Source organism: Oreochromis niloticus, linkage group LG4 (assembly GCF_001858045.2).
Source record: "Oreochromis niloticus isolate F11D_XX linkage group LG4, O_niloticus_UMD_NMBU, whole genome shotgun sequence".
Lineage (NCBI taxonomy): Eukaryota > Metazoa > Chordata > Actinopteri > Cichliformes > Cichlidae > Oreochromis > Oreochromis niloticus.
This window is the reverse complement of record NC_031969.2, coordinates 3,095,754-3,119,061: the sequence shown is the minus strand read 5'-3', so window position 1 is coordinate 3,119,061 and position 23,308 is coordinate 3,095,754. Positions and strand designations below refer to the sequence as shown.

The window sequence follows — 23,308 nt, the reverse complement described above, 5'->3', positions numbered from 1 at the left end:
GACACACACGCCAGAGATTTTTTTTTTTTTTCCTAGGGAGGGCTTATTACACGTCATCACGAGGGTGCTGCTTTAAAAAGGTCCCACCCTCCAGGGCAGTTCTAGTGAACAGAAACATAAGCTGGGGTAGTGTAGGAGAGATCAACAAACACCCTGAGCACACACTAAACCTGACTGGTAAGACAGCATCTTTTATACCCACACTTATTATCGATATATTATTTGCTTTGATGTGCTTCTGTGTATTATCTTGTGTCTGTATACTTCTGTGTGAGGGTGTGTTTGGGAGTCGCCAGTGGAGTCACAGCAGTATCCCGGTAATGCTGATTATAATGTACGCTACTAACGTGCTTAGACTGTTAGGCTCCCGTTGTGTTATGTTTCTTTTTGTAGGGTACAAATAAAATACATGTGTATGTATAAACGGCTTCTCCGCGATAAAACACTTATCAGGTGTTCTGGATGATCGGGGATAAAAACACTGTGCAACCTGCTGCTCAGACTCGCTGACTAGATTCCCGTCATATTTATAACCAAGCCTAATTTCAAGAGGCAATGTTACATAATACATGGAAAATGTGATCGTATTTTACAAATTAAGGTTTAAGATTTAACATGACACATATACTGGAGTTGAATAAACTGTGTTCACCAGCCAGACCAGTAAAGATACACATTAATCCACTAGTAGAGCCACATTTTTCTGAATTATGACTACTGGATACTTGGAATAGCCTAATACGCTTAAACTGATTCTTACGGTTATGATCATAAGATAAAACAGACTGATCAGACTGATAAAACTGATCAGATAACATTTCTCAGTTGTAGTTTTTCATGTAATAATGATAGTATTACTTTCTGACATTTACAAAGAAAAATATACAGCAGATAATCAAAAATAAAGATGATGCTTGTTTACAGCCCCCCAAAACCGAAAATAGTCCAGTTAGGTATTGTTAACCCAAAAGTTTGATTCTATTCATCTGGACATAGCGTTTTCAGTGGCTACTGTTACTTTTTCTGCTTATTGCTTTTTACATTACACAAAATTGTTTGATAAACTGAGAAGGGGCTAAAAAAGAGAATAAAGAACCAGACAACTCTTATGATTTAATATTGTTTTACCTGTTCATTTAAAATCCACTCACTTATGACTACAAATCAAAGTTGGCTACTGCTCTTCTGTGTGTGAGAGAGGGTACTGAATTCCTTTTTGCGTTCACACTTTTTTCACAGTTGTGGGAGCTAACAACTTTTCTGTAGGAAACCCTGAGTTTATTAATCATACTTCCCACAATGAGAAGTTTGCAGGACTGTATTAGTTTGCCAGGTACCAAGTACAATGCCAGATGAGTATGGATACAACATAAGGGAATACTTACAAAAAACAATATAGTTTATAATTTTTTTTTCCATAGGTCTTAAGGTGTTGCTAAAAAGATTTCAGGCTCCTGTCTCAGTGAGTAGTTCTACACCACCCTCTCTAAACAGGTCATCATAGAAGGAAAAGTAAACCCAATTCTTGAATGGAGTACATGGAGAGGGGTTTTCCAGGCAAACATTGGTAGTTACATCATGTGGCTGCAGTGAGTAACACAGGTCTTGTCGGCCAGGCAGGTGGTTACCAAAGACTTTCTAGAACAGGGGTGGGCAATCTCAGTCCACGAGGGCCGGTGTCCCTGCAGGTTTTAGATCTCACCTTGGGTCAACACACCTGAATCACATGATTAGTTCGTTACCAGGCCTCTGGAGAACTTCAGGACATGTTGAGGAGCTAATTTAGCCATTTAAATCAGCTGTGTTGGTTCGAGGACACATCTAAAACCTGCAGGGACACCGGCCCTCGTGGACTGAGATTGCCCACCCCTGTTCTAGAAGTAGGTCAAAGTTACTGAGAGCAGTGATACAGGCCAGCCCTGCCCTGTGCCTGCCTTATCTCCTCATACTAACTGTCAGAGCTCAACTGCTCTAAGGCAGGCTACACTGACAGTAGAAGATTAGACTTGATAGCTAGAGTTAATATCAACGTCATAATGGTGGGAGGTGTAGTACTAGCATCAATTATAGGCTAATTGAAGGGCAATTCTAGTGGTTAAAGAGCATAGCAGTAAGAAAGTTCTAACTTTGTTACAGCTGTTAAAAGGAATCAGACTTTGTTAAGTTGTAAGTGGGACAGAAACTGTCTGGGCAGCACAGTTTTGCAGGGCTTTGCACTCAAATTAAGAAAGTTCATGTTTTGAACTTCCTAGTCAGCTGGGGCTTTTCTGTACTCTGGGAGTACTTCAGCTTTCACCCACAATGCAGGCATGTTAGTTTATTTGATGATAGTAAAATGGCAGTAAGTCTTGATGCGTGTGTAGGACTTATTAGAAAAACAAATTTTCATATAGAAGGGACTAAAATATTTTTAATATACTTAATTGCAGTGATTAAATAAGAAACAACATCTAACATTTGCCAGATTGCCTTTTTCAGATTAGGCCCTGATCAATGGAGAATTGGTGTATTTTCCTATCTTTTTTACTTTCCCACAGAGCCACAATATATAGCACAAAACCTATAAGAGCTCCTTTTTGCTTCTTGCAGAAGAACTACCCAAAAGAAGAGACACCACAGTGGGGGTGACCAACATCAAGCTTTATAGTCTGCTTTCTAAAACTACTGTCATCTGCCAAAACAATGCTGCACCTCAAGAAATACTTTACTGAGGGCCTTATCCAGATGGCTATCCTGCTGAGTCTCTGTGGCGTGAGGGTGGACGTGGAACTGGAGCCCTACCTGCCTTCCTCTTTGCATGAAATGATCCTGGGTCCAACCTCAGCGCTCACCGAAACACAGTTCCACAACCTCCGTAATCACCTGGAGGAAGGCTTGCACCCCAAAAGTGTAGAACTAGATGGGTTCTCCACAGAACAAAGGCTGCTGGGCTGGGTGCGCTCTTTGGACAGACTACACGTAAAAAAAAGATTTGTTTTTTTAGTCATTATCTCTTTAGGCATCGATACATTGAATTTCAATTAAAAGTTATTGTAATTTTAAGGATTAAAAGAACAGTTTACAAGTTACAGCCGGCAGCAGATTTCACTGACTTAGCATAAAAACCTGAAATATTTACCTCTTAAAATCCACCAGGTCACCTCAGGAGTAGGCTTAAGTGTATTTTTAGCCACATGTTAAACAAGCATAGTTTCAAAAACTACAAGATCAGATCAGAACAGAGTGTTTTACACACATCTGATCTTCTATTGTAAGATTTCTGTTTGGGCATGCTATATAAAAAATTCTACATAAAGGAGTAGCTGTGCACCTAATTCTAATCCTATACAGCTTATTGTAGGACAGCAAAATGAATGTTTTTGGTAAGACTCCTGTGATCTTGTGAGAAAAGTTCATATAATTTTGAACCTTTCTCCACAGGTTCCACATGCAGAACTAGAGACATGGCTGGTCCAGCGGGAGCCAGAACCCCTCCCCATAAGATCTCCAGACCAGGCATCCTTGCTGGAAAGAATTCCTGCTGAAATAGAGAGAGAGTTGACTGCCCTGCCTGTGGAGCCACAAGCTGAACTTGAGGATGAAGAGGAGAAAGAGGATACAGAGGTACAGTAGTTTTATATGGAGTGATTTGCAACATTCAAATATAGATTTTTTTCTGTTTATTTTCATGTTCTTGTGCAATGCTCCTCTAAAACCATTTTGACTTATGTTTGAACTAGGTTAAGTGCAAGTGTGTGCAAAGGTTTATTACATATTCTATGATAAAATTATCAATAAACAGTCCCATAAGAAAACAGACAACCTTTATACAGGGATGTGTATGCTGTAATAGTTAACACTAGGCCAAAGAGAATTAAGTTACAAGGGTTGACCTTTATCCTTGAGATAACAATGTGTTATCTAGGGGATAAAATCCTGTTCACATGCAGCTTTTACAGCTGTTTGTGAAATTGTTTCTTGCCAATTGGCTCTGTCTGTTTAAAGTCTTTTCTAATTGTCATATTGGCACTCATAGGGGCTGGGAGTAGGGATTAATAGATGTGAACTGAGTGGGGATGATGAGTCAATAATTTTTTCTTGTGAAGAAAGACAGCAGATCAAGAGAACATCTGTGTATAACACCTGCCAAACTGCTGTGTCAAACGGCCCTGAAAGTTCCATTTTTGGTTCATGAAAGTGAAAGGATACCATATGCCCGATAACCACTGTCTTACACTCAATATGCACTGAGGCAGAGGAAGAATGGAATGAGTGTGCTTATATGCCCAATCCATTGAATAGATTGATTTAAAACCACAGATGTACTACAGGAAAAAGTCAGGGTACCACCAGATCATTAGGACACACTGTAAATATAAAAATATAAAATAAATAAATAAATGAAAAATATCAACAAATATTTACAAGTCTGTAGATCCACCCATATCGTCACTGAAGTAGCAGTGTAGATATGTTGGAATGAATAGAAACCGCTGGCCTTTATTTACATATATGCTATATGAACGGACTAAAGTGCTGTTTTTGTTTGTTGACTGTCACCCAAACTGAGCTTGATGTCATGTGAGAGAATGAGTCAGAGATCGATGAGTCACTAGGAAACCTCACCTCACCGCACATGACCTCACTAGGAAGCTGAAGCAATAAAATCAGTACAGTTGAAACACATGAAAGAGTAAAAGAAAGAGCCTGCTGAAGAGAAAATGTCTGTTAGCTCAACATTCATTCAGCTGTAGCGTTTCTTCTTATCTTGTAGTGCACTGTTTTGGTCGTGCAGCCAACAAGCTTGAGTCTTTGGGGTCACGCACACTGCTTACTACTCTTTTAATGTCCACTAACTGCTTCACCTAATGGTAGTAGATACTGAGTAACTGCAAGTTGGACACTTTGAGTTTTATTTATATTGTAATCTTGATTTATTCTGATATTTTCAGATATTTAAACACACACATAACCTGTCTTAGTATCCGAGTACTGTAACAGTAAAAGGACAACCACATCTCTCTCAGCTTACTGTGTTGAGGGTTTCTTGAAAGATACATAGAAAGATCACCATGAGTGTATGCTCAGAAAGGTGCATTTTACATTATTTAATCATCACGGGGTTACACATACTAAATTATGACTAAACAAAACACTGTGACCGATGCCAACAAACAGAATGTACAGTATAAAAATAGCCCACATGCTGGCCGGCATGTCCAGTCAGGACAGACACACACACACACACACACACACGCTATCCCCTCTTCATCAAAATGAAAACAAATATAATGATGTTTTAAATTCCCCATCAGCTATCAGAATCAACTAGCAAGCGTACACACAAACACAGTCACACTCATACAGAATGAAAGCCTTATTAGTGTCCTTCAGCCTTGTGACTGTCTGGCTTGTTTTGAAACCTGATCACTAACTTATTGCTTACTGACACACATCGGCATTCCTCCGTTTTGCAATCCCTCCTGTTTACAGCAGCAGTTCAGACATTCACAAGCAATGAGCCATCATGCAAACAAACGCATACTATTGCATAAGGTTTTAACTTGCACTTGTGGTAGGAAGTAAACAGGAGTACCGAGCAGTGATGAAACTGATCATATAAATAAGTAAATAAATCAGTTACATTGCTATAGTCACAACTACAACAGTTTAGCAATTATGATGAATGGAATGATGAGGGCTTAAAATCAGACACTAAGCTGAACTCATGCAGCAGCAATTTAGCTTTGATCTATATTCTGTATGTTGAAAGCCACATATTTGCTGACCAGCTGCTGGGGGTCTTGGGTTTGTCTCGAAAGTCCCCAACCAGGTCAGGATAAGGTTGAAGATATTTTGAGCCAGTCTGTCTGTTTGTTGCCTGGTAAAACAGAAAATGCACCTGACAGATTTCAATATGGAAATTACCCAATATAACTGGCACACGTGTGAAGCCTTTGGTGAGCAGTAGTTGCTGGATTTGTAATTCTAATTAAATAATTTATCTTTTATTAAATGTTACTGTTTGGTTTTTGTGGTAAATTCTTAAAAAATATTTACCATCTTTGGAAATGAAGTAGGAAAAGTAGGAAACCAGGGAGATGGATATTTGTTTAATGCAGGGGTGGGGAACTTCAGGCCTCAAGGGCCAGTGTCCTGCAGGTTTTAGATGTGTCCTTGATTCAGCACAGCTGATTTAAATGGCTAAATTACCTTCTCAACATGTCTTGAAGTTCTCCAGAGGCCTGGTGATGTACTAATCATTTGATTCAGGTGTGTTGACCCAGGGTGAGATCTAAAACCTGGAAGACATGGGCCCTTGAGGCCTGGAGTGCCCCACCTCTGGTTTAATGTGACATTGTTTGCTAAACTGTTAATGGAAAAGTAACAAAAAAGAAAGAGTCACCATTTATAACAGATAAACCACTGGGTATACATTTGGACATTAAAATATTTTTTCCTAATATTCCAGCAGGTGTGACTGATAAAATAAATCCTGTTTTATATATTTCCCCCCAGTTCTGACTGCCTTTCCTCTCTTCGTTACCATTTGAACGATATTCCAATGTCACTGTTGTATGTCAGTGAATCAATGTCTTGTTTGCTCTTGGCATACAGATTAATGTCATCCATGTAGAGGAGGCTGCTGACAATTGCTCCATTCTGTTCTCCACACTTGATCTCACTGAGAGGGTCAGTGAGGATCTTGTAATCAATCCATAAAGTGCACAATCTCTTGCTAACCATGATTAATAAACTAGAGACCCCACTATCCAGAGCACCCCTGAAGGTCTGCTAAAATAAGCACCCATGTTATTATTTTTATTAGTCCTTTATTTATCCAGGTAAAATCTCATTGAGATTAAAAATCTCATTTCCAAGAGAGACCTGGCATCATGGCAACAAAAGTCAAAATACATGTACCACATAAGTATATAACATTAAAACAAATACGATATCCTGTATGAACATGTGAAAAATATACAATAACAGATCAAATTAAGAGCGATATTAAAAACAATCACATTGAGTAAGAGTTATTCTCTCGTTCCTTTAAGATGGACTTAAACTCCCCCAAGGTAACCAATTCTGATAATTTCAGTTCCTTCTGCAGATTATTCCAGGAAGCAGGGGCAGCGTATTTAAAAGCCTTTTTCCCCAATTCTGCTCTGATTTTTGGGACAATCAATTGTATGATATTGTGAGAATGAAGGCTGTATTGGTTGTGGTTTCTACACATATAAACACATAAATAAGAGGGAATCAGCCCAAGGAGAGATTTATAGATCAAGATGTATCTGGTTTCTTAGCCATCCAGCAAAAAATGATAGGTTAAACTCAGTTTTCTTTTTCCTTTCTTCAGACTTCCCTTCAGGAGTGTTTCAGGTTATTGGAGGAGACCTTCCCCTCCACAGAGGAACAATGGGTAGGTTGCCACCATAGTCTGTTCTCTTCTCATTTGTTTTTAATCTTTTCCTTATGCTTAACAGTGCTCAGAATTTCTTTTGGTTGCTTTGACCTCAGTTAAATGATGCTGGTGGTGGAGTGGAGGACCTGGAGAGTCAGCCCTCAGACAGAGACCCCCTACTGTTCTCCACTGATAATCCCTCCATGGACTTTGAGCTCCATTGGCAGGATTTGCTAAATATCATGGAACCTGAGGTGACTAGGAGAATAAAAATAAATGAAAATATATTTGCTAAATAGAGTGAGATAAAAATATGGGATAAAATGTAAAAATCAAGATACAGTAAATTTAGAGACATTTCTCATCTCTGCCCTCCAGAACACAGACATGGACATGGCATCATCAGGCCACAATCTAAATTCAAGACCATCTGGAACCTTTCGAGGAAATGTGTCTGGAACATTGTCTAACTGCTGTGACAATCCTGCTACAGAGGCTGATCAGGAGACCCTTTTGATGGAGACTCATTTACAACATGGTAATTAATTTCATAATAAACTATAGCTCTTTATGTTATGTCTATGTTTCCATAGTTTTTAAAAATACCTTGTGACCTTTTTCTGTAGATGCTTAGACGTAGTTAGTAGAGATGTGGTTGAAGAGCTCCAGAAAAAAATAATTAGGACACTGAGCTCAACTTAAAAAAATTTGTCTGGGTTTTTAAAAATAATACAAAACACTGATCACTTTCATAGTCAAGATTACAGATAGGAATTGGAAAGTTCTAATAACTTTGAAAAACCCTTAGAAAACTCCTGTATAAGATCCAGACATTTTCTAAATATATGACATAATTTGGTTTTCTTGTTTACAGAAAATTCTGTGAATGTTTGTTCCAAACCCACAACCTGTTGTAAATAATATATGTATATTTTTGCCCACACCATCTTTCCAGGTTTATTAGAGCCTCTAACTGAGTCTGAGACAGTCCTGCTTCCATTAACCCCTACCGCAGAATTGGATGACCACAACTCAGCATTGAACACACAGGACACTTTGAATAACATTGATGGACATCCCTTGAATAGTCCTCCAGATCAAACAGATCTGCTTGCAGAAGAACCTTTAGAAGACTTCAGCATGGAACTAATGGAAGAAGATAACATTATCACTTTTTTATCACAAGTTTATGTGGGTAGGATGGAACCAGAACATCTTTCTGGCATTGATGTTAACTTTCAATCTTCCAATTCCACCATACCTTTAGAAGGAAATGTTATGACCCAAGACCTTGCGGGATCTCCTCCCAGTCACCTTTTGGGGTATGAAGACAATGAAGATGATCTTCCTATTCCACTTAGTGATCTTTTAGAGGATGCTACCATTTTGGATGAAATTAGATTGTTGGACCAGGCTCTGGAGGAAGGATTCAGTCCTGAGATGGCAGCCAGATTGGAAGATGAAAGCTACTTCAACCATGAACTAGCAGAACAGGAAATTTCCAATGATGATGACCACTTAGGCTCTAAGATTGCAGTCAGAGAAAATCATGGTCGACCATCAACACATCATCATGGCAATTCCACAGGTAGGCAATACCATAACTATTTTATTTACAAAATCTGTAACCGTTACAGTTCAGCACAGTTCTTTGAAGAGCATGATAAATAAAAAAATGCACATAATGAAACCGTGAAACTTACTTTGAACCTTAATCTTCCTAGATTGTGAGGATGAGCTAGATTCAGACTCTGGTCTGTCCTTGGACTTCAGCCACAGCCCTGCTTCTCCATGTACTTCTGAGGCCTCCTCTTGTTCCTCTTCGTCAACGTCCTCTTCATTTTATGTCTCAGCTACGGGAAGTTTCTTCTCCAAAGATGATGAAGAAGATTCTGAGGAAGGCTTAGCTGGTTCAGATATGGAAGCAGTAATGATGATAAAGCAGGAAGAGCTTGAAGAGGAAGAGATGGGGGCAGTTGGAGGAGAGAATCATGAAAATAAGCTTGTTCCTGTCGACTATTCTGATCATAGTCTGTTTCATGGGTTTTCCTGGCTGGAGCATATCGGCCATGATCACACGTATAACATGCCCTGGTCCTCCGCCTGTTCTATCCCCCTTGGCAAGATGCCTACCAAACATGCTAAATCGGCTCGACAACACGATAGTGTCAAACCTTACCCACAGTCCTTTTCTAGATCCATCTCAGAGAACAAAATTTGGAGTCGGGATGAGCGCCGTGCACAAACCCTGAAGATCCCTTTCTCCAATGAGGTAATTGTTAATCTGCCAGTGGAGGACTTTAATAGCCTACTGTCCAATTACCAGCTCAGTGAGGAGCAACTTACCCTTATCAAGGACATACGACGTCGTGGTAAGAACAAGATAGCTGCCCAGAACTGCAGGAAGAGGAAACAAGATGTGCTGTTGGGCCTGGAGGATGATGTGTCCTCTTTAAGGCGGTACCGTTCACGTCTACTAAGAGAAAAACGGGAAACCCTAAGGCATCTGCAGGAAATAAGACACCATATGGAAATGCTATACAAGAAAGTATTTTCCAGGTTGACAAGTGAGGAAGGGAGTCCCATGGATGCTACAGAGTACATGCTTCATTTTAAACCTAATGGAAGAAACAATAAGAAACAGAGCCAAAAGGACAAGGAGAAATGAAGCGATATCAAAAATGTAAAGAGGTTCTTTAAAAGGAAGTGTGACCACACAAATGAAGGTGGTAGGTTGATGAGGAAGGAACCCAGGAATTGTTTATCTTTTTTAAACAAATAGTCCTGAGTGTCCAAAACCTCAAAGAACCAAGCATGTTTCCCTAAGGGTGCTTACTTGTTGGCATGATTGATGGATCAGGAAAATGGAAGTTGAGCAGGAAATGGAAAAGACTTGATTTTGGCTTGTGTTAAGCTTCAGGGCAATTTGAGATTTTATTTAAGTGGGTAGCAACCAGGGACCAGCGTTCTAGAATGCTAGTTTAATGCCTAAGAATTTCTTATGTTCAACAGCCAGCGTATAGAAAACGGATAGAAGGCCAGATCCTTGCTGTCAGCTCATAGACCCCAAAAGTTGTTGACACTACACTGACTACGAGCCAGAGTACACGAGTTGTTGATAGGTATACAGGAAACCTGCACGGGGAAGACTTGGATTCATGGAGCTCAAACCTGGGTATATTTAGTTCCTAGACTGCACTGTACCCACACAGTACCCTCAGGACGACAAAGTTAATTCCCCAAAACTTGAAGACATAGGGTAGAATATTCAGATGTATATTTTCAGATCTAGGCATGTTGGAAGTTTTGTGGTATTGCATATACCTTTTTTTTGTTTTTTTTTGTTAAATAAGCTATATCAGTAGGTTGTAGCATTTCATAGGACATATCCAACAAAAAAAAGATTAAATATTAGCAGCATCATGTGTCATGATTTAGAATTATGTGAGAACAAATTGTGGTAGCAGAACTGTATATTGTTAATGTTTCAGGACTGATGGTTCATAATGTGTCTCAATTCAGATGGACTACTTTGTAAACAACCAGGAAAATGAACAGAGATTTGCTCAGACGTTAACACAACCAGATGGACATGCTGGCTGACACTATTGTCTAAAACACTGGGAAATACAAGTATCATGGCGGGCATTCAGTGCTTCACACAATGGAAAGAATCATTGTCTGTGATCCCTGTAAGTCAAAGAAATGCAGTAAGACAACTATATAATCAGAATCCTGTTTTTCAAATTGATTTTTTTTTTTTTTTTAAAGTGAAATTTCCAACCTGCATACAACCCTTGTTTGTATTCTGTTAATTCCCAATGTGCTTGCTGGTATTTAAGGACATGGGAACTTAACTTTTTGTAATATAAAAAACATGAAAAAATAAAAATAAAAGTTTTACTTTGCGCTTAGCAGCGTTGTTTCTGGTCATTGATGCTGAAATATTGAATTTGGAAAATATAACCTGTATACATTTCATTCAGCAACTGTTCTACAGAGTCTTTTTTCCTGCTGTTACAGTTATGTATGTCAGGCAACTATTAAGGAAAAATATATTGTTGACAGGATGCAATCTTGCAGAGAACAAAAGCATTACAGCCAGTGTACTGCAAAATTCAACACTTAAAATGGAAGAATAATGCAATGATGCTGAGGATGGCTGACATTATGCTAGCAATATTAATAAACACCATTTCATTGAAAACTCTTAGTGGAAACTATCTTTTAAATTCTGCAGAACAATGCAATGTCATGTTATCACTACTGAATTTTATCCAAGGAGACTAAAGTGTCTGTGCAGTCATAGAGATGGCATCATCTGCTGTTATAATTTGTCTTTCTACATTTTTCAAGTTCTGAGTTTAACGTTCTCTGAGTGAGAGACTATCTCTCCACTCTGTACATATGGAATATGTAATGGAGTGAAGAGACAGTCTTGATATGATAGAGACCATGGAAACTCCACACAGAAAGGCTCCAGATCACCACACTGTTCAAACCAAACTTTCTTGCTGATAAACAGTTGTCAAGTCAAATCAATTTATTTATGAGCACATTTGAAAACAACACAGGTTGACTAAACTGCTGTACAAACTAAAAAAAAGAGAGCAAAACTATAAATGAATATAGAAAAATAGAAAACAAGACTCAAAAGCCAAACAGGACAGTCACAATTAACAGCTAGGGAGTAAACATGTTTCTTCTGTGGTTTTAAAAATGTAGAGTGTTAGAGCTGTCATAATTTGAAAAGGCAGACAGTTGACCACTGCTAAATTTACACAAATTGCGTCAAATGAATATACAGGAAGTGGACTGATTTATTGGTTATGCTGAAAATATAGCCTTTGCCAGATGTATGGTTTTCGGTTCTAGTATATTAACAGTATAGTCACAATAATATGTAACAATAAGGATAGAGTTTGTAACAAGTGTGTATTGACCCTAACCAATTAGAAGCACAAAGGTATAGAACAGGTTTTATTCCAAATGCAAACTTAGAAATACAGTGTAAAATCTAACTACTACATGATATCCTGAGGTTTTCCATCAGTAAGCAGTGGCAATCCTTAGTGAAACTTTCTTTGAAGTGGATCTAACGTTGCTGGGCTTAGACACTGTGAATGGGTGAATGTAAACTGTTTATCAAAGAAACAGAACACTTGAGCTTCAAGCCAATCAGTGTACATGTACTGTTACATAAGAACAAAAAACAGAGTGACTCCACAAAGTTTTTTTTCCTGATTTAAATAAAAAGTATCTTTAAGCATAGTGGAATTAATTTTTAAAGAATCTTTTTTCCCAACAGTAAAATGTTGTTCCTTTAGTCACAAAGCATTCAGTAAATGTCTGGTATAATTTTAATCTGTCTGCTCTTTGTTCCATGCATTTCTAATGTGACCTCTAAGACGTTATAAATGGATGATAAAATTCTGATGATCTAATGTCATTCATCTCCATTATTTCAGCAACAAGCGTGAAAAACAAGCTTTACAAGACAGTAATGAAACTTGCTATAAGGTATCATTTGGTGCCGGTCAAAATAACAAAGAACTGGAGAGTCTATGCTAAGATTTTCATTGTTAGATACCCGGATGGACAGGATTAGAATTGAGTATGTCAGAGGGTTGAGTGGCTTGGACACATGTAGAAGAGGAATAGTGAATATATTCAACAAATTATGTTGAATATGAAGCTGCCAGACAGAAGACAAAGAGGAAAACCACACAGAAGATTTAATGGATGTAGTGAAGGAGAGCATGCAGAGGGGGTTGGTGTGACAGAGGATGGAGGTAGAAGATAGAATAGAATGCCTTTATTGTCACTATACAGTTGTACAATGAGATAGGGGTTGCTACAACGGATCTTCTGTGAGTATTAGGCCATTAGAAGTATTTCAACAAATGCTTTTGGGGCTTTAGTTATACTATAGTGCGGTTACAAAACCTATAAATTTATATTTGATTTTACCTCAGATCTTGAGATGCATGGATATTAAGTTAATGCTTTCAGAAATACCGTTTTCTGTTCCTTTGTGGTTGGTTAAACTCTGTATTTAAGCGTGAAGGCTAGGTGATAAGCTGTTGCTTTGGCCTACACCCTGCTTGAAAGGCTTTTTTTTTTTTTTTTTTTTTTACCTTTTTGTTATGGCAGAAAGAAATCATCTTAGATTATACATAATCTAGAATCTTAATCTACATTTAACAACTCAGGATGTTTATTCTGCATCTGCTAATACTGAGAAAAGTGGCTACCCCATAAACGAACCATAAAGAACACATTTTAAGTGTCTTGGTTGGTAACTGCATTGAGATTCTACTTTTGCAGTTTTTCTGGTCAGACTAATACATCTTTGTGTGCACCTTTAAAATAATAATTGACAGTCCAAAGCCCAAATTAATTAGAAAACAAAAACCTTTTATTGTTCAAAACAGTTAAAAGTAGATCAGCCATGATGCCAACATAGCAAAGGAAAATAAACATGCAACAAGACAACACAAGCTAATCCACTAAAAACAAACAAAAACACAACAACAAAAGTTTGAGACAAGATGAGAAAACCTAAGTAGCAGACCTGGGTGCAGATAGTTCAGTTCCTTCCAGTCAGTGGTGAAGTAGTCAGGATGCAGGACGTGTCAGGACTTCACAGTAAAAACTTAAACCAGACTAGTTTAGCCTCTTGTGTTTGATTTAAAAGGCAAGAAACTGTTGCGACCTTTACCCAGTCTGTGTATGCATGAAGTACTCTTGTACGTCTTCCATACGTGACAGTCAGGGCTAAGGCTAATAAAAGGAGCGAAAAACAAAACAGAGGCACAGCAAAACACCACCTAAGGTATGAACCGTTTTGAACCAGCTTACCCAGATATGCCAGCTACTGTTCTAACTTTAATACAGTATACATACATGTACACATCCGGGCTACATTCAACACAGACCACTTGACAAGTATTTTTAAACTGATTCTGCTCAGCATGCTAAAGTTTTAAAGATGCATCCTATTTTACTCACCAAAATAAGTGTCAAGCAAAGAATGTGAAAGAATACTGTGTGTTAAGTGTTGCCCGGGCAGTGCAAGCTCAAATAATACAGCCTACAGAACACAGGTAAATGTGTGTGAAGGTTTAAAAACAAGGGAGTGGAAATGAAGATCATTTGACAAACTTTCAGCCATCTGCTACATCAGCAGTGAAAGCCACTTGTTTGTTATTGAGCCAGGAGACACTGCCACCTACCAGCCAAAGTGGCAGCAAACTTAACAAGCTGCCTTTATAGTTCAGCAGTTCATGTGGCTGTTTTCTTGTTCTTTCCAAGACTACAGTAGCAGCTGACCTTCAGTGGACTTCGTTCGCTTAAATGTTTGCCCAATCAGAACAGCTTCTTAGGACAGCTCAAGATGTCAAGTGGGAGTTTTTTCAACTTAGGCCCCTTCCAGACATGCACTTTTTTCCTGAAAAAATCCTATCCATTACCAGACTGAGACTAACAAGGCACAGGTCTGAAGGTCACATGAATAGATGGGACCAAAAAGACTGCCCCCGAGTGTCTCAGCCACTTTCGCCTTTTACAATTCAGAAAACCTATCTGACTCACCAAGTGTGCGCAGCAGAGGTTACACGTTCCACCCCTGCCAGCACTTCAAGTCTATGCACATTGTCAAAAAACATGAAGTCTTAGCATACAAGACACAAGGCTCTTGGACACTGTATGTATGAGCATGTAACAGTGACCCATGTTTTAGTAATAATTTAACAACTTTGATAGAATGTTGACAATCTTACATATACTATATCTGAAAGGGGCTTTCGTGTCATTAAAATAGTTTAGAGTACAGACAGATTGGAGAGAGTAACTTTCAGGAAACACTGCATACAATGTCCACAAGCAGCTCGTTTAAAATAACAAAAAACTCACAACAGAGTTCAATGATGAAAACCTGCAGATCCTGAAGTAACTTAACCAGAGATGGAAATTATAATACACTAGATGTGCCTCTTGCTTTAGCTATAAAGGCGTGCACACCCCACCAGACAGTACTAGGTAACCAAACCACCAAGTATAAAATGGTAATACTGGCTTGAGTTTGGGACTCGAAACCAGCGACTAACAGCAGGTAACATACTCCACTCTCCACATTAACACAACCTTTACCACTTGAAATATCTGTAAACTAGCGGCTAATAAGAGCCTGTTTATCCCAACAGATAGCTTATAATATGAAGCTACTGTCATAGTAGTTGAGTGTCAAAATGTCCAACCATACTGCATTTTTTTTGGTGGAAATACATTGACTGGTATTAAATCCACATCTCAGAGTAGTGGAATTTCTCTGGTCCACTTGTACTGTGACATCCCTAGCTGCCACGCTGGCTGGTAGGACGAGTAAGGGAGTAATGAGATTAAAATGACCACATCAACAATAATGAGAAAATGGGTGGCACAAAGAACAGATACTGAAAGGACAAATTGTTTCTGTTCATTCTTTCACTCCTCACTTCATCCCCATTCAAAAGAATTTCCCACCTTTGTATCCTGACAAAACAGGAAGTAAACTTTGTCCTGTCTGTCACAATTTGCGATCTTCTTTTACAACCTTTTCTGTATTTTTCCTCTTCTTTTTCCCCTCCTTCCCCCTCTTCAAACATAGGGGTCTAACATAATGAACAGTGACTGGAGGAGGAAAACTTACAAACCACAGCCAAACTTTGAGCTTGCTTCTCCCACAAATGCAAAGGCAAAGAGGTAAGTTGACAGCGAGCTGCCACTGTGTGACATTTTTCACTAAGCGTAGAAGAAAATTTCATAATTTCCACTGTTTTCAGTTGAATATTGTTAAACATAGTGGGGGTTTAAGGGAGGAAGTTAAGTATCAGCATACTTGTTTAAAAAAGAAAAAAAAAGATGGTAAAAATAAATAATTAAAAACTTTTCGGCCAAGATACAGGTGGGACCATCTTTTGAGAAATCCTTGCAGGGCAGGAAAACAATTCTTATTCCCCCTCTGTCAGCCACATTGGCAGATATTTTTTTTCACTGCTTTTGCTGCCAAAGTTGCTGCTAGAGTTGACCAACCTGGATGATGCTTCACCAGGGCACAGTTGATTTCCTGCCCTGCACCTCCCTTTTTTCTTTGCACCCCCTCTAAAAATCTAGTCTTTTTTGTCTTCCTCTTTCTTCTCCTCCTCTTCTGTGGGGTAGGAGTGCCATGTGAGGCGTTCCTCATAGAAAGAGATGACCACCTGTGGACATTTGACGTTTGCTTCCTTAGCTGGGACGAGGTCAGCCTCATCTGAGTTTTTCCTGTTGAGTTTTATTGAAGAGAGAAATCTCATTAATGTCAATAACCAAACTTTCTATTTTGAAGCCATAGCCAATGGACTCACTGGCTTTTTATTAGGCCCACCTGTTTAGCTATATTCTGACAGCTGGTGCATACATGCGTGCTGTGCTGAAAATACATTGTATATTATTCTGTAGATGTCGTTACACTACAGACACTTCTTAAATATTGACAAAAAATGCCAGATCTATTCTTGTAAATGTCCATATCCATGCAAAACAAAAATATTTTATTTGGCTGTCAAATCTCAGGAACAACCCAGTCTAACCAGGCACAGATAACCTAGATGGGATATTGTCACTTAAAATCCTTCTCTTAATCTAAAATTCTAAACAGTCCTGAATGATCAGGACCCATTATATCTTAGACCTCACAACACTTCCCTCTCAGTCTGCAGGCTTATTTGTAGGGCTGCACGATTTTGCATAAAATGAGAATCACGATTTTTTTGCTTAGAATTGAGATCACGATTCTCTCACGATTTTCTTTTCCAATATAAATATTTATTGCACTTATTAACTGCACATCAACTTCGTAACAGTTGAAACTGAACATAAAAACAATAAATAAACATAAAAACAATAAATTCCTCACATTTTGTGGTTGCCGCAAAATGTTGTACTGCTTGAAATTCCGTCTCCACCGTTGCTGGACACTGCATGTATAGAGCAGGTAGTGCAACAATAGAAAAATAGTTGTGGGACGTCACGGTGTAGCGTTTGTCTAGGGTGTTGATCATTTTCCTAAATCCCTCGTTTTGCACAGTGTTGATATATCTTTGGTCAGGTGATGAGTAATAGCCTCCGTAATTTCTTTGTGCCTGCGGGAGTTCGACGTGTATCCGGTTGTTCAGTGATGACGTGACGAATCCTACTTCCGGGCCTAAAGTAGTCTGCGTTTAATATGGCTTTTGTGTTGTTAACATGTTTAATGTTTTGTATTTTCTTCTATTTAATCTCAAAAAGCTCATAAAACAGTCAGTGATCACTGTTGACCTCCCTCGGCTTTTATTACCGCTAATCATTTATTTAAGCTCAGTTTTTAAAACCTTGCATGCAACTACAGCCCAGCCCATGCAGCAGTATATGAATGACTAACCTCGTATTGTGGATGGATTATCTCACTTGTTCTCCTGGCTGAAGTTTAGTCCTTTTACAGCATCCTGCCATGCGATTACATTTGTTCCTGACCACCGAGAACACTCACGTTAACTTTTATCGAGTGGAAAAAAAGTTAGCTTGTTTATATTATGCTAACATAGCTGTGTCGCTAGCGGTCACGTAGCACATCATTATATATCAGCTAGCCAAACTTCAGTAACCCTACAAACGTCACTGCTGTTTAGTTTTCCGTCTTCATTTATGTTGGAAGTGATAGCAGAGCTGTACGTTTTAATTTGTTTCCAAAACCCCGCAGCCAGGACATGCTATATTGTATTTCGATAGAAGCTAGCGAGCTAACTTCCTGCTAACTTCTAACGCCGTTAAATGTCATAAATTCCATTTTTCATGGATGCCTGGATGTTAAACTCAATTGTTACACCTGGTAGAGCAGAACACTGATCATTTTATTAAAGATGAAAGACTTTAGACAGTTTTTCAACTCTCAGTAATGCCATGGTGATCATTAGATATATGGACCTGCAGTGGAGTTTAAGCCCAGACACGGCCAGTGACGTCAGACTGAACAACCGGATAGGGAAGCGCTGTATAAGGTTCCCGTTATTGATGTTTGGGTGGTTGACCGGGACGGATTTTCTCCTGTCACTTTCTCGTCATCCCTGACGTGTTTTCCGTTGTTTTTTCCTGCCAATTTGAGCATCACGGCACAGCTTCTGTATCACGTGGTATAAGGCTCCGCCCTTGTCATTTGTTGAGCAGGAAGAGTGAGCGCTTGTTTTCATGCAGATTATGTCCCGGATCAAAATGCGGTACAATCGTCGTCGTCTTTTTTTTTTTTTTTAAATCGTTGTCATTTGGAAATGAGATCGCACATAAGTATGAATCGAGATCGCGATTTTCTAACGATTAATCGTGCAGCCCTACTTATTTGTACTTCCTGGAATTTCCAAACAAATAATCACTTTTCTAATCATTAACAAAAATGTAATATGAATAAACTTAAGGAACAAATAACCCATAAAAGAGCTTTACCAAAAGCTCTGAGTTAAATTGATTAAAATCCACCATTTTCCTAATAAAGTGCTCAGTTACACAGTACAATAAACTCTGGATTCCAGAGTGAGAGGAAAAAAAATAATAACTTACATCTATGAATTTATAAGACCTTTTGCTGAATTTGGATAACTTCTAACTTCCAAATGACAGAGCTGAGAAATAACTGGGATTCATTATGATACATTTGTGACAATGAAAACTTACCACTTCATAAGGAACATCAGCTCTCCACTCGAGTCTGTCGCTCCAATAATCCTCTCAGGCTGCAGTCCTCTGCCAAAACCTCTGGCCTTCTCACCCTAGACACAGGAAATCATTTGACAAAAGGTAAGGAAAACAAGCAGGCAGGGGACATCACTCCATAGAAATTAAAGCAACCGTTTCCCAGGAACAGCAATGATGTTTGGGGCATTTTTACTTATCAAAAAGTCTCAGAAACCCAAAAATTCCCAATAAACATTGATTATATCTCACTATTAACTCCATTACTAACCATTTCAATCAATATTTGGTGTAATGGTGTATACCCCTCACAGATCATGGTTCAATGAGGATAATTCACTTGTTTTTCATAAAAAAAAAAATGCATTTCAAAACTTAATGTATGTTGGAAAGACCATATAAAACACAATAGTTTTACATGAGATTAATTATTTTAAAATGTTATTTTACAATTTATATTTTTCTCCTTTTTATGCAGTGATGCAGATAAAGTAACATGTGACATCTTCTTGACTCGCTGATTTAAAATCAAGACTAATGACTCGAGAGGATTTGTAGTGAAAGTAAACTTTATTTAAGCACTGTTTCTGATCTAGAAAGGAACAAAATAAGAGATTAGCAATATGAACAGTGTGTGTGTCTGACTCTCCACAGTACACTAGTGACATGCCGTCACATGTTGTGACAGTAACACTATGCAATGTTTAGAAATTAATAGGTGGAACTGAATCAGGTGCATGTGTCTACACAGCACGAGGGACATGTCATCACAGAGTGTTTTGTGCAAATGAATTTTGCACTTTTTCCACAGGTCATGCTTGTCTTCACATCACCAGATGGCTTGCAGACCTGGCATCTCTGCCTCTTGCCCCAGGCAGCAATCTAGAAAGAAGAGGATGATGATTACTGTGTTTTTTGCTGATCACAAGACACACACAACATACTCTCACACAGACACGTACCTCACGCACTGGTGTACTGGGCGAAGCCCTCTCCCTCACTTTAGCTGCAGCAGGTGGGGTCCGTGGCATGTGCTGCCTCTGTTGTATATGCGGTACCACAAGCGCCTTCCCCAGCTCCTCAAGAATGATGCACCTCTTGTACAGCTTTGACACGTCCCACTCAGGAAAGATCTCCGTCCAAATGCATGGTTGGCGGATACATCGATCATGTTGTAAAAGATGACCAGTGGCCAGCGTGCAGTCATTCGCTTGGTGTTGTAGGACACTGTGACTTTGTCCAAGTTGTCCAACCCCCCCTTAGGTGGCACTGCAGTCTTTCTCTTTAGAAACTCCTGACCCAAGTTGTAGCTTGTAAAAAAATTGTCACAACTGTTATGCCGTGCTCCCTGAGACCTTGTGCCCCGATTCTTCTCTGGGGCTCCTACACCCAGCTTTCCAGCATGCATGTTCAATGCATAGTTGGTGTTTGCATCACATGCTGCCCAGATTTTTATGCCATATTTGGCTGGTTTGGGAGGCATATATTGCCTAAATGGGCAGCGACCTCTGAGTGCCACTAGCCTTTCATCCACTGTGACATTAGGGCCTAATGGGCATTAGGGGTGCACATACATAAATGAACCATTTTATTTTATTTGTTGATTACCCTCATTTAGCCAAGCACAAGAAGTTTCATACTCAAAAAACCCTTTTAACAATTTTTTTTTTTTTTTAATTTTAAAAAAATGGGTCAATTTGACCTGCAACATAACAGGAGGGTTAAAGCAACTGTGGAGAGATTTACAACACACGAACAACTTTTGTGGGGAGTCTGACTGCTCAGGTTCTTTACTGAGGTTCTCACCTCCTCCTTCTTTCTTTTGCTTCCTCGCTCTTCTCCGTCTCCCGAGGTTTCACTGGCTGCTTTCCGTTTGCTCTCCTTCTTTTTCTCTTCCTTCTCTTTGTGTTTCTGCATGTACTCAGCAATAAGATCGGGGCAGTCCAAGTTTTCCTCTGGCTCCCATGTATTGTCCTCACTAGATAACATGAGTGCAGATGGAAAGATGTGATTTGCAGATATTCTAGTTCAAAATAAATCATCTTTAATCTAAAATTTCTAATTTTATTCCCTGGTTCTTTTACATTTTTCAGTCCATTGCCTTGTTCTCCCAATGAGCACATTACCATGACAAATATAAAAGCTACAAAAAAAGCTGAAATTTTGTTAAGCTAAAAGAACAAAAAAAAAAACAAAAAAAACAACCCCTCAGACATGTAATTTAAAAAGTTAAGTTTTGTAAAGTTCACTTTGCAATTGAGCACAGTTAAACAAAACTAGTCACTACATTTGATAAAGATGTGTCAGAATAAAGAATCTAAAATGTGAAAGACACATTTGCACTCACTCTGAGAAGCCTTTCCATTTTAGCAGAAACTCCACTTTGCCCTTCACCACTCGGCGGTCCAAAACCTTTTCCACCACATACTCCTCTTCTTCCTCCTCCTCAGCTGCTCCTGCTACAGGGGCTGCTGCTGCTCCTGCTGCTGCTGGTGGAGCTGCTGCAGGCTGCTCCTCCTCCTCTGCCTTCTTGGGCTTCTTTGCTGCTTGGGTCGCCAGCTTGACGTCTGATAAGATAACCTCTGGAGATCCCAGGAGGAAAAGTGCACAGGTTATAATGAACTGGTTAGAAAGTTAAAGTATGATTGCAATTAAAAGACATCAAAATATTACTTTGTGGTCTGGATTATCTCCTTGGTCAAAAACTATGAAATGTTGACAGCTCATATCTGATCAGCAGCAATAGATCTGTAGGTGACAAAGGTGGGTCTATGTGTTTAGCAGAGACTGAACATTTAGAATTTGCGTGAGAGGGCTGTCTCCAGGTAAAACCAACATAAAACATGTTCATACAGATGCTTCTCAGTCAACTCGTTCTACAGGTCAATAGATTAGACTTATGTGTTGTATACTGTCCTGATGCATGTTCAATCATCAAGGTAAGGAAATCCCATAAAGTTGATTTTGCAAGTTTCCTCTACGTAAACAATTTGCAGATTAACGATCATAAAACTGACCAGTCAGTGGTGCTAGTTTCATTCATTATTCAAATGTACTGTTTAAAAGGTTGGGGTTATCTACATCTAAGGCTACGTCCATACTAATGTGTTTTCGTTTGAATACGCATCGTTTTCTCTCCGTTTTGACCTCCCGTCCACACTGAGACGGCGTTTTCCTCAAGGAAAAACGCACCGTTTCGGAAACGCTCTCGAAAACGCATACATTTCAAAACTGAGCTGTTCTGTCGCAGTGTGGATGCTCGAAATCGCAGACTTTCTAAAATGATGATGCATTTTAGTCATGTGATGCAGTCATGTGACCAATTAAACAAAGATAGTGCATTGTACAGCAGTTGTCTTGATTGCTCTCAATTTTGACAGCCCTAAAAAAGATTAATATCAGTTTGTACATGCTCCAGATAGCTTTTCTTCAAATTCTTTAATTCTCACTCGCTTTTGCACATGCGCAGGACTGGAACGTAAGCGTTTTAGATCGTTTCAATGTGGACGCACAACTCAGTGAAAACGACTGAAAACGCTAGTGTGGACGCGGAGCGTTTTCAGACGAAAACGCCGTTTTCAAATCTATCCGGGCTAGTGTGGACGTAGCCTAAGTGTCTTATCTAAAGGACATTTAGATCATTCTCCTTTAAATCTTACTGATGGTAAAGGAAAAAAATAGTCAAGGTCTCTTTCAGCCAGTTTGCTTCACAGGTGAACTCAAATGGTGGAAACAGTCTTTGTTAGGAATGTGATCCCCTCTCTTTTCTTTTCTTCTCTTCTCATCCCAGCTCCCAGTCCCCCCTCCCTCCCTCAAAAAAAAATTCCTCCAAGCACCCAGGTCATTAAAACATGACCAGACGACACGCTCCTCCAGCTACACTACTTTTCGGAATTGGTCCATTTCCAAACTGCAGGACCCGCAGACCTTCAGTCAGTCTGTTCTTTTCTACATTGACAGCATTCTCAGACAGTACCATGAGCTGGAACACTACTGCATGGAAACCTGCAGATGCAGTTAGCTTTTCAAATGTTACTTAGCCCTATTTCGGCATTGACATGTTTCTGTTTGAAGTATAGCTTCCCTAAACCCTAGTTCATGATCACTTAAGGATTGTTCTGCTCTGAATGCATCCTAACATTGAAGCAAAAAACAAACAAAAACCCCCAAAACAAAATAAAA

General features: G+C 39.1%; 2 protein-coding genes and 1 long non-coding RNA gene across 4 annotated transcripts; 1 reads left to right on the top strand and 2 right to left on the bottom strand.

Moving 5' to 3' along the window:
- Window positions 1-56: 56 nt before the first annotated feature.
- nfe2l1a (nfe2 like bZIP transcription factor 1a) lies at window positions 57-11,301 on the top strand. Of its 2 annotated transcripts, none has more exons than XM_005468626.4 (8): window positions 57-177; window positions 2,590-2,934; window positions 3,421-3,603; window positions 7,343-7,405; window positions 7,504-7,641; window positions 7,766-7,925; window positions 8,343-8,975; window positions 9,112-11,301. In XM_005468626.4, the coding sequence occupies exons 2-8, from the start codon at window positions 2,683-2,685 to the stop codon at window positions 10,053-10,055; spliced, it is 2,373 nt and encodes a 790-aa protein (XP_005468683.1). In that variant the 5' UTR covers window positions 57-177; window positions 2,590-2,682; the 3' UTR covers window positions 10,056-11,301. The 2 variants fall into 2 exon arrangements, with proteins under 2 accessions (XP_005468683.1, XP_005468682.1); XM_005468625.4 differs by having other exon boundaries at window positions 2,590-2,958.
- A 2,482-nt stretch (window positions 11,302-13,783) lies between these two features.
- cbx1a (chromobox homolog 1a (HP1 beta homolog Drosophila)) lies at window positions 13,784-23,105 on the bottom strand. The gene is made up of 5 exons (XM_025906619.1): window positions 23,012-23,105; window positions 21,474-21,708; window positions 20,933-21,104; window positions 19,109-19,203; window positions 13,784-16,687 (listed from the first exon to the last, which is right to left on the bottom strand). Exons 1-5 carry the CDS (start codon window positions 23,103-23,105, stop codon window positions 16,537-16,539), a joined length of 747 nt encoding a protein of 248 aa, XP_025762404.1. The 3' UTR covers window positions 13,784-16,536.
- On the bottom strand, window positions 19,285-20,926 carry LOC112846738 (uncharacterized). Its single transcript, XR_003219860.1, has 2 exons — window positions 20,089-20,926; window positions 19,285-20,008 (listed from the first exon to the last, which is right to left on the bottom strand). It is a non-coding gene; the product is annotated as an uncharacterized LOC112846738 (long non-coding RNA).
- Window positions 23,106-23,308: the final 203 nt, after the last annotated feature.